The 14,183-nt window shown below is 64.3% G+C and overlaps 2 protein-coding genes across 4 annotated transcripts in view; one reads left to right on the forward strand and one right to left on the reverse strand.

Moving 5' to 3' along the window:
- The first annotated feature begins 4,270 nt into the window (after nt 1-4,270).
- Nucleotides 4,271-8,922, forward strand: HIC1 (HIC ZBTB transcriptional repressor 1). Of its 2 annotated transcripts, none has more exons than XM_069603050.1 (2): nt 4,271-4,445; nt 5,913-8,922. In XM_069603050.1, exon 2 carries the CDS (start codon nt 5,933-5,935, stop codon nt 8,075-8,077), a length of 2,145 nt encoding a protein of 714 aa, XP_069459151.1. In that variant the 5' UTR covers nt 4,271-4,445; nt 5,913-5,932; the 3' UTR covers nt 8,078-8,922. The 2 variants fall into 2 exon arrangements, with proteins under 2 accessions (XP_069459151.1, XP_069459150.1); XM_069603049.1 differs by lacking the exon at nt 4,271-4,445 and adding an exon at nt 5,444-5,571.
- A 151-nt stretch (nt 8,923-9,073) lies between these two features.
- Nucleotides 9,074-14,183, reverse strand: part of SMG6 (SMG6 nonsense mediated mRNA decay factor) — a 200,378-nt gene continuing 195,268 nt past the window's right edge. For both annotated transcript variants that reach the window (XM_069603023.1, XM_069603024.1), the window contains exons 18-19: nt 13,925-14,006; nt 9,074-10,764 (exon numbers count right to left, since the gene is read on the reverse strand). In XM_069603023.1, the coding sequence (XP_069459124.1) occupies nt 10,634-10,764; nt 13,925-14,006 (213 nt within the window). In that variant the 3' untranslated portion in view covers nt 9,074-10,633. The remainder of the gene's footprint in view (nt 10,765-13,924; nt 14,007-14,183) is intronic.

A 14,183-nucleotide genomic window follows, 5' to 3' on the forward strand; every position in this document is an offset into this window, starting at 1 on the left:
CGGGGACCGAGGGGCCGGGGGCGCGGCAGGTGGCCGGGTCCGCGGTCCTGAGGCGGGGCCAGGCGTCGGTGGCCGTGACTGGAGACTGTTACTGAGGGCGGCCCGGGCAGTAAGCAGTCTAGAGCCAAGGTGCCGGCGCGCTGCCCGGGCAGGATGGCTCCGTCGCCCACAGCTGGGGGCGCTGCTGCTCTTCCTGCCCCGCGTCTCCAACCCTTCTCGGCCCCGGCGCTTGCGGACAGGCACGCGGCCCTTGACGTCAAAACACTGTGACGTCAAAGATGTCCCTGCGGAGAGGCACTTCCGGCTGCGGGGAGCGGGGAGGGGCGGGTGATGGGGGCGGGGCGGGGCAGTCAGGCCGAGGCCCCGCCCCCGCCTGGTCCTGAGAGGACAGCTCCTCATGCAGAGGCGGGAAGTTGGGGGCGCTGAGGGACCAGCTCGACGGGACGGGGAGGGGGCGCCCCGGCTGAATGAGGGGAGGGATCCCGAGGAAGCTGCGGCAGGGGGGCGGGTAGGTGGGCGTCTGTCTCTCGCCGGCGCCCCAGCTCAGCAGACCGGGGGCAGCGAGGCTGAGTCACCACTCTGCGGGGAGGAGAGGAAGGGGCGCGTCTCCTGGGGCGCCAGCACCTTGGTCCCACTTTCTTGGGAGGATGGCGCAGGAGCCTCAGGAAAAGCCGCAGGGACTCTGGTCGGTCCTCTGATCGATGCTCCTCCGAAGTGGTTGCGTCTCCATCCGGGCGCAGGCAGGTGCTGCTCGGGGTTCTGCGTACGCCTCTGGCTCCAGCTCCAGCAGTTGCGAGGGGACCCTCGTCCCCTCCACCCTGTCCCCAACCCCACCCCTTTGGGGCCCCTCTAACCTGCCTCCTGTGGGTCTCCTCCTTGCCTTCCAGTCCATGTCCGTGCATCGTCCATCTGTCGCCCATTGGTCGGTCGGTCCCGCTTACCTGTCGGCTGTGTTGCGCCCGCGCCCGCTCGCCTCCCGCAGCCCGGCTGGCGCGGCGGCTTTTATAGGCGCGCGTAGTACTCGTGCGGCGGCTCATTCATGCGGCCGCGGCTCCTACACACTGACGCGTTGCAGACGTCAGCAGGGAATTTAGGAAACGGGAAGAGGGGCTATTTATAGTGGCGAGGCGGGGGGGTGGGGTGGGGCGGGGTGGTGGGGACTGAGGCGATGAGGAGCTGGGAAGGGAAGGAGGGCGCACGGAAGCAGGAACGGGGAGGGGAGCTCGCGCCCCCCGTACGGGTCTACAAGGGGTTAACTTTCCGGAACTGCGGGCTAGGGGCCAGGGAGAGGACAGTGCAGGGAGTGTGGCCAGGCCCATTATAAATGTATTCACTCTGGGACATCTGGGAGCTCAACCCCAGCCCACCACCCGGCTTTCCAGGGTCCTCACCCAGTAGCCCCTACTCCCACTCCTCAGTTCCTGGACCCGACGGCTCTGTGACATCACTGGATGCCCCGCGGTGGTGGCGTTATACCCCTCAAGGCTATTGCGGTGTCGTCACCCTTGGGCGAGGAGGGGGGAGAAAAAGCTGGACCCCCGGAGGAGCCTCTGACATCACCTAAAACGGTGGTGTCAGGGACATGAGGGGAGGAGGGGGATTCCAGGGGGTTGTAGGAAGAGGCTGCGCATGGCCTCAATGGGAATCCAGGAGCTGGAGACCCAAGGGAAGGGAGAAAAGTTGAGGAGAGTGGCTTGGACTCCCCAGAAATGAGCAAGAGGGTGCTCTATGGGGGAGGTGGGAGAGAGGTGGGAGGAGAAGGGAGAGAAAGGAGCCTCAGTGAGTGGAAGGGAGGAAGACCAGACCACAGTTTCAGAGCCTGACTCCCAGCAAACCTCATTTAAGACCCATCTGTGGAAGGAGGGACATTGACAGCTCAGCAGAGAAGAGTCTGGGGGGAGGGTAGCTGGGCTGACAACCATTCCTATAGGAGTAAGAGTTCCTGTAGGTCAGAATTGGTAAGAAGAGTCCATGCTATATTAGGCGAAGTTCTCCTGGACAGGAGTAGGGAAATGAATGAATGAATGGTCCTGGCCAAGCCTAGCTCAGTCAATTGAGGAAAGTTCTAAACGAGGGAGGGGAGTGTGTTCAGAGACAGGAGCTGGGTTAGGGTGGAGAGAGGGGAATGCCAGGCCAGGCGGAACTAGGGAGGGAGGGAAAGGTCAAAGATTAAAGGCAGCTAGGCTGGGGGCAGGTATGTCAGACCCTTCCATACAGACGTAAGGACAGTATGAGGGTAGGGACTGGGGGAGCAGGAATCTGGGGAGATTGTTAAAGAAAAAAAACTGGCACCGGGGACCCTGGGGTGGGCCTACAGTGGACAGACACCACTGCACAGAGACCGGGCTGATTGGATCCTTGTGGGGCTAGGATGTGGCCTCATCATGGGGAGAAAAGATTACAGCAGAAATGGGGTCAAAGAGGTCCTGCATACCCTTTGCCATCTGGCCACCTAGAGTTCTCTATTTTTGGCCTCCAGCCTTTGTCCTACTAGTTCTCTTCCCCAGGAATGTCTTCCTGCTTGAGGGAGAACTCCTATTCATCCATCAAAGCCCAGATGTAAGAGCACTTCACAGGAGTCTTCCTGCCTCCCTGCCCAGTACTCTATACACTTTTCCACCTCAGTGTGGCAGCACATCTCTCTGCCAAGATGTCGATGGATGTCCACCTCCCCCTGGAGGCTCTCAGCTCCGGACCCCACCATTTTCATTCTTGGAACCTATTTCCCTAGTGAGCACCCTAGGGCGGGGGTTAGGGAGACGGAAAAGAGGACTGTGATCAGATGCACCCAGAACACAGAGTGGAAAGAGGGTAAAGACTCGGGACGCAATGGGTGTCAGAAGAACCCGTGGGGACCAGGAGCCGCCTTCTGACTGTTGAGGAAAGGGAGCCTCTGGGGGGCGCCCGAGACCTTGGTGTCTGGGACCGCGGGTGGCCGCTGCGGCGGCCCCTCAATGAATGACTCAGCCACTACCTCTGGCGGGGGTATGGGGGCGGAGGATGGCGCGGAGCCGGGGGGAGATTGGTGAACGCGGCCCCCACGGCCCAGCGGCCCTGCGCGGTTGCTAAGCTTTCCAAGGCCTCGGAGAGACGCGATCTGGGCGAACCTCATCGGTTACCATGGTAACTCTGCGCCCCAGCCTCTCGCGCTCCGCGGCTGAGGGAGGCGCAGCCAATCAAAAGCTGCAGGCGTTCTTGGGGACCCACTCCTACCCACCACGTGTGGGCGGGGGTCAGGAGGTGCGGGGAAGAGGCGGAGCGTGGGCTGCGGAGGCCCACTCAGCCGCTCAGGCGCTGGCTGCCGGCCTGATGTGCTGGGGCGGCGCGGGGACACTTCCGGAGTTAGCTGTGCAAGCGCCATCGCTCCAGCGCCCGGTCTCCTCCCTCCTAGAGGGGGCGTCACCTGAAAGAACTGGACCTTCACGTGGGGTGCAGGACCTTGCGGGGGATCCCGGGCTGCAGGCCCTCCTGTGACTTTTCTCTCGAGGAGGTCGCTCAAGCTGGTCGTCCCTCAACACAGCTCACACGGGAAATCTGGGGGCTTGGGTCGCTTCTGTGGGACCCCCAAGAGGCTCTGTCCAGCCATTTCCAGTCACCTTTCCTGGGTTCCATGTAGAGGCCTGCAAGTTCAGGGTGGGGTTTTGGGTACCACCTCTGCCCAGGTCATGGAGGGCTCTATATGGCAGTACCCTGAGTATGACAGAAAGCCGGTTCTTGGACTCCAGAAGGGACAGGTGTGCGTCTGCAAACATGCACGCTCACGGGTGTCAATGCATGGAGAGGGTCTGGGTGCAAACGGGTCTATTCTGTGCATACCTATCCCACGTGGCTGAGTGAGGTTGGGTGTATTGGGGGGCCGGTGTACAAATGGAGAGTGCCATCCAGGGATATCTAATGAGAGACCCTTAAGAGCTTGTCTATCTTCTTCCTTAGGATTTCGGAAGCCTCCTCCCTTCCACTGCCCCTTCCTTGAAGGCCGGACTTATCTGAATTGGGACAATGTCAGAATTTAGAAATATGTACACAGGAACATTCAGCTCAAAACCCCGGTTTTTGTGGGGCTCGAAGGTCCGGGGCTGGGGCCTCCAGGTGGACACATCTGGAAGGCTGAATCTGAGAACGGGCCCCACTCCTGGGTCCACTTCGGCATCTGCGAGCCTCCCTCCATCTCAGGTGCGCAGGAAGGAGGCCGTGGCTGTGCCGCGCAAAGTACCGCACGGCCGCGAGGTGGCGCCATAGCTGCAGCAGCGCCCGCCGGCCCGGGCCGCTCCAGATAAGAGTGTGCGGAAAGCGCGGCGGGGCTGAGACGCGACCAGGACGCGGGGAGGACGGACCAGCAGGACAGACCGACCGGGGGCCCGGCGGGCGGAGGGCAGCGCAGCGCAGCCACGTCCCCCCCTGGATCCGCCGGCAGCCGGGCCCGGGGCTTCCGACATGCCCCCCAGGTGGGTCCTAGGGCTGGGGACGGGGGAGGGACAGGGGACCCGAACAGCCCGGTCCTCGCGCGCTGGCCGCCTGGGGCGCATCCTCCGGCGCTGGCGCCCCCAACGCGGCTGGCGTTCAGGGCTCCGGGTGTCACCCCTAGAGGACTCAGGACCGCCGGGCCGCTGCTCTGCGCCGGGTTCACGGCGGGGTCAGCGGCCCGGGGCCGGCTCTGCCCGCACATGGGCTGGAGAGGCGAGGGGAAGGGAAGGGGAGCTGGCGGGCGGGGCTGGCAGGGGCGCTGCCCTGGCACAGCGCGGCGCCTGGCAGCGGGGCGGGTGGGGCGCCGACTAGGAGCTGCCACCGCCGCGGGGAGGGAAGCCCGGCCGGGCTGCGGCCGCAGGTAACGGGCCGCGCGCGAGGCCCTGGGGACTAGGCAGCGAATGGGGTCGGGCGGGCGAGCGGACGGCCGGGGTGCTCAGGGCTCGGTTCAGGCCCGGCGGCCGCTTGGCAGCCGAAATTGGGGGCCGAGAGGAAAAGCTGGGAGCCGAGGGACTGGGGCTGGCGCGCTCCTCCCGGCCTGTCTGAAGTTGGGAAACTTTTCCCCAAGTTTGGGGCGGCGGAGTTCCCGTGGAGAAGGGGCCGAGGGGAGCCGGGGAGGGAGGCGCCGGGCCCGCGAATGCAGAGCGGAGGCCGAGGCCGGGGCCGGGACGCGGGTGGGGCGCAGGCCAGGGTCAGGGCCGCAGCCGGCTGTATGCCGTGCCCGCCCGGGGCGCTGCCCCCTCCCTCCCCTGGGAGCTGCGTGGCTCCCCCCTCCCCCCCACCTGCTTCCTGCCTCAGCCTCCTGCCCCGATATAACGCCCTCCCCGCGCCGGGCCGGCCTTCGTGCTCTGCCCGCCACGGCAGCCGCTGCCTCCGCTTCCCGCGCCACGGCCGCCGCCCGGGGCCCCAACCGAGGGTCTGACAGCCCCCGGCCAGGGCGGCGGCACGGCGGGCACCGCATTGCCCTCCTCCGGACCTCTTCCCCCAACTGGGGCAACTTCTCTGGAGGCGGGAGGCGCTTTTTCACTCGGCTCCCTTGTATCCCACTTGGGCAAACTTCTCAGCCCTGAATGACTTTTCCTGAAGCGGACATTTTCCTCAAATCGGGTAACTGTTTCCACAAGGGTCGCTTCGCCGGAACAGTTTTCTCCTCGGAAGCCCCCAGAACCCAGGCAGAGTGCCCGGCTGCATCCGGGCCTGGGGGTGCCGGCCAGCCTGGCCTCCTCTCTGCCGGCTGGTCTCGGCTCCTTCTTCTGGTCTAGGCCGGCCGGCCCAGGCGCCCACTCTTGGAGGCCGCGGATTCTCCGCCAGGGCCCAGGCCGCCGTGCTCCATGCCCCTGCCCCTGCCCAGCTGAGGGGAAGGGGAAGTGCAGGGGAGAAGCGCTGGGCTGGGGGCAGGCAGCCAGCGCTCGGTGCGGCTCTGACCCCGCCGGTGTGTGTCCCCGCAGGAGAGTGTGCTGGGCAGACGATGCTGGACACGATGGAGGCGCCCGGCCACTCCAGGCAGCTGCTGCTGCAGCTCAACAACCAGCGCACCAAGGGCTTCTTGTGCGACGTGATCATCGTGGTGCAGAACGCCCTCTTCCGCGCGCACAAGAACGTGCTGGCGGCCAGCAGCGCCTACCTCAAGTCCCTGGTGGTGCACGACAACCTGCTCAACCTGGACCATGACATGGTGAGCCCGGCCGTGTTCCGCCTGGTGCTGGACTTCATCTACACCGGCCGCCTGGCGGATGGCGCGGAGGCTGCGGCGTCGGCCGCCGTGGCCCCGGGGGCCGAGCCGAGCCTGGGCGCCGTGCTGGCCGCCGCCAGCTACCTGCAGATCCCCGACCTCGTGGCGCTGTGCAAGAAACGCCTCAAGCGCCACGGCAAGTACTGCCACCTGCGGGGCGGCGGCGGCGGTGGCGGCGGCTACGCACCCTACGGGAGGCCGGGCCGGGGCCTGCGGGCCGCCACGCCCGTCATCCAGGCCTGCTACTCCTCCCCGGCCGGGCCTCCGCCGCCGCCCACCGCCGAGCCGCCGTCGGGCCCCGAGGCCGCTGTGAACACGCACTGCGCCGAGCTGTACGCCTCGGGCCCCGGCCCAGCAGCCTCGCTCTGCGCCCCGGAGCGCCGCTGCTCCCCGCTCTGCGGCCTGGACCTGTCAAAGAAAAGCCCGCCGGGCTCCGCGCCTCCCGAGCGACCGCCAGGGGAGCGAGAGCTGCCCCCGCGCCCAGACAGCCCTCCCAGCGCCGGCCCCGCCGCCTACAAGGAGCCACCGCTCACCCTGCCACCGCTGCCGCCGCTGCCCTTCCAGAAGCTGGAGGAGGCCGGACCGCCTCCGGATCCGTTCCGAGGTGGCGGCGGCAGCCCGGGATCCGAGCCCCCCGGCCGCCCCGACGGGCCCAGCCTCCTCTATCGCTGGATGAAGCACGAGCCAGGCCTGGGCAGCTACGGCGACGAGCTGGGCCGCGAGCGCGGCTCCCCCAGCGAACGCTGCGAGGAGCGCGGCGGGGACCCGGCCTCCTCGCCTGGGGGCCCTCCGCTTGGCCTGGCGCCGCCGCCGCGCTACGCGGGCAGCTTGGACGGGCCTGGCGCGGGCGGCGACGGCGACGACTACAAGAGCAGCAGCGAGGAGACGGGCAGCAGCGAGGACCCCAGCCCGCCCGGCGGCCACCTCGAGGGCTACCCGTGCCCGCACCTGGCCTACGGCGAGCCCGAGAGCTTCGGCGACAACCTGTACGTGTGCATCCCGTGCGGAAAGGGCTTCCCCAGCTCGGAGCAGCTGAATGCGCACGTGGAGGCGCACGTGGAGGAGGAGGAGGCGCTGTACGGCCGGGCCGAGGCGGCGGAGGTGGCCGCGGGGGCCGCTGGCCTCGGGCCCCCTTTTGGAGGCGGTGGGGACAAGGTGGCCGGGGCCCCAGGGGGCCTGGGCGAGCTGCTGCGGCCGTACCGCTGCGCGTCGTGTGACAAGAGCTACAAGGACCCGGCCACGCTGCGGCAGCACGAGAAGACGCACTGGCTGACGCGGCCCTACCCCTGCACCATCTGCGGGAAGAAGTTCACGCAGCGCGGGACCATGACGCGTCACATGCGCAGCCACCTGGGCCTCAAGCCCTTCGCGTGCGACGCGTGCGGCATGCGCTTCACACGCCAGTACCGCCTCACAGAGCACATGCGCATCCACTCGGGCGAGAAGCCCTACGAGTGCCAGGTGTGCGGGGGCAAGTTCGCCCAGCAGCGTAACCTCATCAGTCACATGAAGATGCACGCTGTGGGCAGCGCGGCCGGCGCGGCCGGGGCGCTGGCGGGGCTGGGGGGGCTCCCCGGCGTCCCGGGCCCCGACGGCAAGGGCAAGCTCGATTTCCCCGAGGGCGTCTTTGCAGTGGCGCGCCTCACGGCAGAACAGCTCAGCCTGAAGCAGCAGGACAAGGCGGCTGCGGCCGAGCTGCTGGCTCAGACCACGCACTTCCTGCACGACCCCAAGGTGGCGCTCGAGAGCCTCTACCCGCTGGCCAAGTTCACCGCGGAGCTGGGCCTCAGCCCCGACAAGGCGGCCGAGGTGCTGAGCCAGGGCGCACACCTGGCCGCCGGCCCCGACGGCCGGACCATCGACCGTTTCTCTCCCACCTAGTGCACCTCTGGCCTCCGTGTGGCCCCGGGCGCGCCCCCCGGCGGCGCCGGCGGCCACCAGCAGGCGGGTGCCCCCCACCTCCCCGTGCCCGGACGACAGTAGCAGCCGCGGCAGCGTCGCCACAGGGTCGGCGGCCTCACCTGGCCTCACTGCTTTGTGCCTTAGCCCGGGGGTGGGGGTAGGGGTGGGGGAGGAAACCCCGGGACGGGGGTGGGTTGGGGGAAGGGAGATTTATATTTTTGATATCAGCTTTGACCAAAGGAGACCCCCGGCCCTTCTCCGCCTCTTCCTGTGGTTCGTCGGCCCCCACCTCCCGGCTCCGTGCTGCTCTTGTGGGGGGAGGGGTGCCACTGTTGGGGCGCTCCCAGCCCTACCTCCGGCCCTTGCGACCACACCCATTCTCACTGTGAATCTCCCCGCTGGGGTCGGAGCGTTGGGCAGAGCTGGGAGCGGGGAGGGGACTGAGCCGGCCGGAGGGCCCCCCCGCCCCAGCCCCCGCCCGCCCCGGGACGGATAATGTGAAGTTCCTCATTTTGCACAAGTGGCACTAGCCCCAGGGCTCACCTTTCCGGCCCTCTGGAGTCAGAGGGCTGAGACGGCCCTGGCCTACCCGGTCTCCCACGCCCGCGGTGGTCCCCCCTCCCTTCCCTGGGGCCCCGGACCATATTTATTGCATGCGCCCTGGGCGGCCCCCCACCCCGAGCCCAGGCTGGGCTGGGCTGGAACGTGGTCTCTTTAGCTCCCTCCTCCTCGTTTGTATATTTCCTACCTTGTACACAGGCTCTTCCAGAGCCGCTTCCATTTTCTATACTCGAACCAAACAGCAATAAAGCAGTAACCAAGGACCCTGGACCCAGCGGCTCTCTTTGCCCTGCACAAGGAGCTGGGTGGGGCGCACGGGGGTGGGTGCTGGGGCTAGAAGCAGCACCCTCAGACAAGTGCAGTGGCTTGGACCTTCCCTCCCCAGCCCCAGAGACAGGTCAGCAACAGTTCAGGTATGTTTTATAACTGAAAATTTATTCAGGAAACAAAACCAGGGCTGCAAATGGAACAGAAAGGAGGGATGGGGGTCTCCCACCCACCCAGTCATTAACCTTCATCCTGGAGAAGGGATCTCAAAGAAGAGGCCAGGGACCCTATACCCCAAAGCCCAGTCTTCTGAGCCCTGTACCCTCAAATCATGGGCTGTGGCTCTCCTGCTCCCCATCTTTCTGGCCACATCTTTCGGGGAGGGCACTGCCTTGTTCCCATCATCTGGGCAGGCTGTGTAGTCAGTCAGGGGCCTCTGGGGGACTTCCCCACTGGTCCCATTAAAATTGATTCCTGGCTTCGCCTCCACATCCTGTCTTCCCCTAAGTCTTCCTCCAGCCCTGTCCCTGGCTTAGGGGGAGAACACAGTCCTGGTAGGAAGCCTCCAGAGGGAGACTGAACACAGGTGCCAGCTAGAAGCAACAAAAAATTCCAAGCATAGCCAGAAGGCCCCTGCACCTTCCAGGGCAGAGCTAGAAATGAATGGGGTGCAAACCCCAGGTCAGGCAATGCTCCTCGTGGGCACTGGCCTGCCTTACCCTCAGACTACTCTGAGCATTGCTCAGAGCACAGGGGCTTGGGAAAGGAGGTCAGGGGCAGGAAAGCTACATTAGGTTCCTGCCACAGGTACCACAGCAGAGTCAGAGAAGCTCCATGGCAAGGGACTGAGGGGCCGGGAAGGACTAGAAAGGGGGGAGGAGGGGGGTGGCTCAGGAGGGAGAAAAGGAGGGGGAGTTGGGAAGAAATTTTGTGAAGCAGGAAGAGAGCAAAAGGAAGGCCACTGAGGGGAGAGGGAGCAGGCAAAGGCAACCCAGGGGGCATGGGCCTGAGCGGGCAGAGGGCCCTTCCCTACAGACCCATGACCAACTGAGGGGAGAGCAGGTGGCAAAGCACAGGGGACCCAGGCGGCAGGGCAGGGAGAAGAGCAGCAGGGCGGGGGGAGAAGAGGTGAGGGCCTAGGGCTGCTGTTCCGGACATGGTGTTCAGAACCCAAATGGGGTCTCTGGGGGTCAAACAGGCATCAGGGACCCTGACAGACCTCCTGGGTACTCTCCTCATGACCAAGGCCTCTTGGACACTTTCGGGTCAGGGCTTCTGAAGACTGAGGGGACCCATGGTTTCACCTGCATCTGATGGAAATGCTAACCCCGCCCTGCGCCATCTCCAGCTGAGAAAGTGGCTGCATCTCCGGGCTAAGAGGCCTTCCGCTGGCCCTTGATCTGGACAGGGGGAGGGAGAAAGGCTGGGCATGGGGCGGCCCATCTGGCTCGCCCGCCTGCCATCACTGCAGCCAGCCACCTCCCTGCTAAATCCTGGCAGCCCAGGAGGGTCCCAGCACTTCCGCCCACCCTTAGGAGGGGCTCTGTGAGGAGCAGCTCCCCCACAGCACGGCCACGGCGTGGGTTGGAAGAGGATGGTTTATTGTCTGGGTGGACTGGTGGCTCAGGCGCGTGGGTGTCTTCTGTGCTACACCGGGCACCTGGCGGCCTTCTCAGGAGCGCTTCCGTGGGGGGCGGCTGCGCCCCCTCAGCCCACCTGGGCCCACGTGAGGAAGGCTGGGATGTCCCGCACAGGCACGTTCCTGGTCAGCGCCTTCACACGCAGGTTCCGGTCGTCCGTCAACAGCACCACCTCCCTCAGCAGCCGGATGGGCTCCTCTGTGGGCACGAGAGAGCACGGGGACTCAGAGAGCAGGACGCGGAGGCCCTGGCTGCCTCTCCTCTTCTGGAGGGGAAAGCAGTCCGGGGGGCTCAAGGCCAACCATTTCTTGGCCCTCCCACAGGGCCTTTCCCTCACGCAGACCATGAGCAGAGGGCGCCTCTCCCCTGCGGGCTGAGGGAGGGCCGTCACGGGCCTGGGCTGGCCTTCTGTTCTGCACTCCTGCCCCCGGCATGGGACTGGGCCACCTCGTGCCCTCTGAGCCCCCCAGCCGGCCAGCCTCTGCACACCCCTCTTCTCAGGACTCTGAGCTGAGGCAGGAGAAGCAGCCTCCTGTCCCTTCTGACTGCAGGGCTAGTTCTGGGCTCATAAGACTCTCTTCTGCATTATCTTGCCCGCCCCAAGGCCAGTAGCCTGATGCTTGAGGTATTCAGAAGTAGGAAATGCAAGATGGAATATGAAACATATCCAAGGCTCCCAGGATGTGAGGAGGGGTGCTAGCTCTGAAGAGAGGAGGGCAAGGGTCCCCCGGCAGAGGCCAGCCAAGTTGGCCCTGAGGCTAGAGCCCAGAGATTCCCACCACTGAATAAAAGTAATCCACGTCTGTGGTATAAACCTTTTAAGCACAGAACAAGGAAGGTAAAGTTGACTGTCCCCCAGCCGCCCCGTGAGCTTCCTCATGTCTCTGTCTTGTCCCAGGGTAAGCTGTGTATGTTTCCAAAATTTCTTTATGTACATTTACAAGCATAGATACTTGTCATATAAGCTTTTTTTCCTGTAATGCTACAGTCATACTAGCTGTACTTCACTGAAATTCTAAAGATCTTTCTATGTCAGCACAAACAGCGCCTTCATTCCTTTTAGATGACCTTTTTTTTTTTTTAAAGCAGGATGTCTTTCCCCCCAGTTCCTTAACCTTTTAATACTAATGTATCGGGGAGAATTTAAACTGGGGCCAAGGACTCTCACAAGTGACATCCCACCCCCGCTAAGGTCCCCCGGGTGGGAGGTCCACTCCTCATCCCCAGGCAGGCAGGCAGTGAGGCCCAGGAAATGTCCTGCAGGGCTTCCTGACCACGGGGGCCTGGTGGGGCTGGGGGACTGCAAATATCCGTGTCAGACCTGAGCAGTTTCAGGCTTGCCAGCTCCAGGCAGGGAGGCTGCGAGCTGGCTGTCAGCCTTGGGAGGAGTCTGGGGGAAGAGGGAGGAGAGGCTCGCGGGGTTGATGGTGGTGAGAGAAGGGGAGCGGCGGAAGGAGGGTGTGGTGGGAGGTGAGCGGCCGTGGCGGACTGAGAGGGCGAGGAAGGCGGCCGTGGGGAGAGGAGATGCTCTGAGACGCCCAGCAGCTTGAGGGTGTGTGGGCGGGGCGGGGTGACGGGCAGTGCCCTGTGGGGCTCGCAGCAGGCGGCCCGGGTCTGTCCACGGCCCCACTGCTCCTGCCCTGGGACTCAGACCAGGCGAGTCCCAGGCCTCACGGCAGCCAACCGAGGCCCGGAGTTGCTGGCAGGGGTCTGCAGGGGTTTCTGTGGATACTTTGAGACATTTTGAACAATAAACATCCTCTGTTTTGACACTGGTAACTTCACTTTGTTAGAAACCAGAGACTGTCATCCTGTCAGGCCCCATCCGCCATAATCCACATGATTTTAAAATTCAACATCGTTTACACATAAACATTTGGTGATGGTTTCTCTGTGAATCTGACAAGTTAATCTGCTAAGAATTCACACTGACAAATGGGGTTTGATTACACCAGCCCTTGCTGATGTAATTCTGATAGGGGCGGTCCCCAGGATGCCAATGGGTTCCTGTAGGCTGTTGGGGGTGAAGTGGGGGCTGGGGAGACTAGGGCCAAAGCCAAAATGTGTCTCTGCTGAGAAAGAAACAGCTCTGAGGCTGGGTGGGGCCACAGCGGTATCTGAACCGTACTTCCCAACAAGGCCTTCTGCAGTCCGGCCGACCTTGCCCTCAGAAGGTGCCCCTCCAGGAAGCTGCCTGGGAACAGAGCCCCACCCCTCCGCTGGGCTCAGTGGGGCTCCTCTTTGCCCCCCTGAATGCTCCGGATCTGCCCCTTAGGGACGGTGCAGGCGTACCACGTAGCTGGGGCCCTCTGAGGAACAGCAGCTGTGGGCGTGTCACCCGCCTCAGGTACAGGGCTGTGGGCGGCAAGGGCGGTGCTGAAGCCGCGCGAGGAGGCTGGAGGGAAGGCAGTCCCGGGCCCGCCGGGCAGCAGGGCGGGGAAGCCAGCAGAGATGGGCTGGGCGACCTCAACACAGAGAAGAGGACAAGAAGGCTGCAGACATGCAGACAGGAGACCAAGAGCTGGGAATTATCAGCTGTGCAGATGACACTGAGCTGGAGAGCCTAGGAATTCCTTCCCGAAGAAGAAAGGGCTGGAGTCCCAGGAGCCAGGACCAACACCTGAGCCTCGCTGACTCTCAGAGGCCAGCTCAGGCAAGAGACAGTTCTGGGATGAGGTTAAGGTGCTCAAGCACCCCGAAGAGAGTCTCTGACCTGACAGGCTTCTGCTCACCAAAAGGGTTCTGAAAACCGGGCTGAGGGCTCCATCTGCAAGGTCCCACCTGCCTCCAGAGTGCTATGTCACACAACCAGAGAGACAGGAAGAGAAGGACCACTACTAGCTGGGGAAGTACTTCCACCCTGGCCTGATACAGGGTGAACATTCACGGATGAACTGAGAGGGTGAGCATGGCCAAGGACAGGGAGGTGGGGCCCTAGGGACCGCTAGGGACTGTCCTCAGCGGCAGAGGGCTGGGCTCAGGAGACCATGGCCGGAATAAGCTACAGTGAATCATAAAGACATTCTTGCTGTCAGAGAACTCACTGAGGACCCAAGAAAGGAAATGGATGCATGCAGAGGAGGAAAGTTCGCTGCCTGAAGCCCAGCTTCCTGGGTGAGGCCCGTCCTTAGCTGGCTGAGGGTCCACCTGAGGCTGGGGGAGTCGGGGGTGGGGTCTGACTTCCAGCATGGGGTGGTTGTGTGCTGGGGAGGAACTGGGTTGGCCTCAGGCTTGTATCAGGCCTCATCCCTGATTGTTACACTTCCCAGGCCAGAGTCAGGGAAGGGACCTAGGGCTGAGGCAGGCAGGACGAGGCAGGGAGGGAAGGGAAGGTCCCGAGGGGGAGGGGGCGCACTACCTTTGTTGGTGGGCATGAAGTCCTTCGCCTTGTCTTTACAGTAGTGGAGGCAACAGGAGAGGATCAGGTCATCGTTGTTACCCTGGAAGAAGACAGGGTGAGTGCCGCTGGGGTCACATCTCAGTGGCCCGCCGATCCACGCCCTGGACCTGCTTGGCCAGGTCCCACTGTGCTGAGAGTTACCCGGGGGACAAGGAACCCCCTCCTGGGCCTCGATGGCGGATGCCCCCTAGGGGCAGGAGGTCCAGGCTGGGGGGCC

The sequence above is a fragment of the Ovis canadensis genome, chromosome 11 (assembly GCF_042477335.2).
Source record: "Ovis canadensis isolate MfBH-ARS-UI-01 breed Bighorn chromosome 11, ARS-UI_OviCan_v2, whole genome shotgun sequence".
Taxonomy (NCBI): domain Eukaryota; kingdom Metazoa; phylum Chordata; class Mammalia; order Artiodactyla; family Bovidae; genus Ovis; species Ovis canadensis.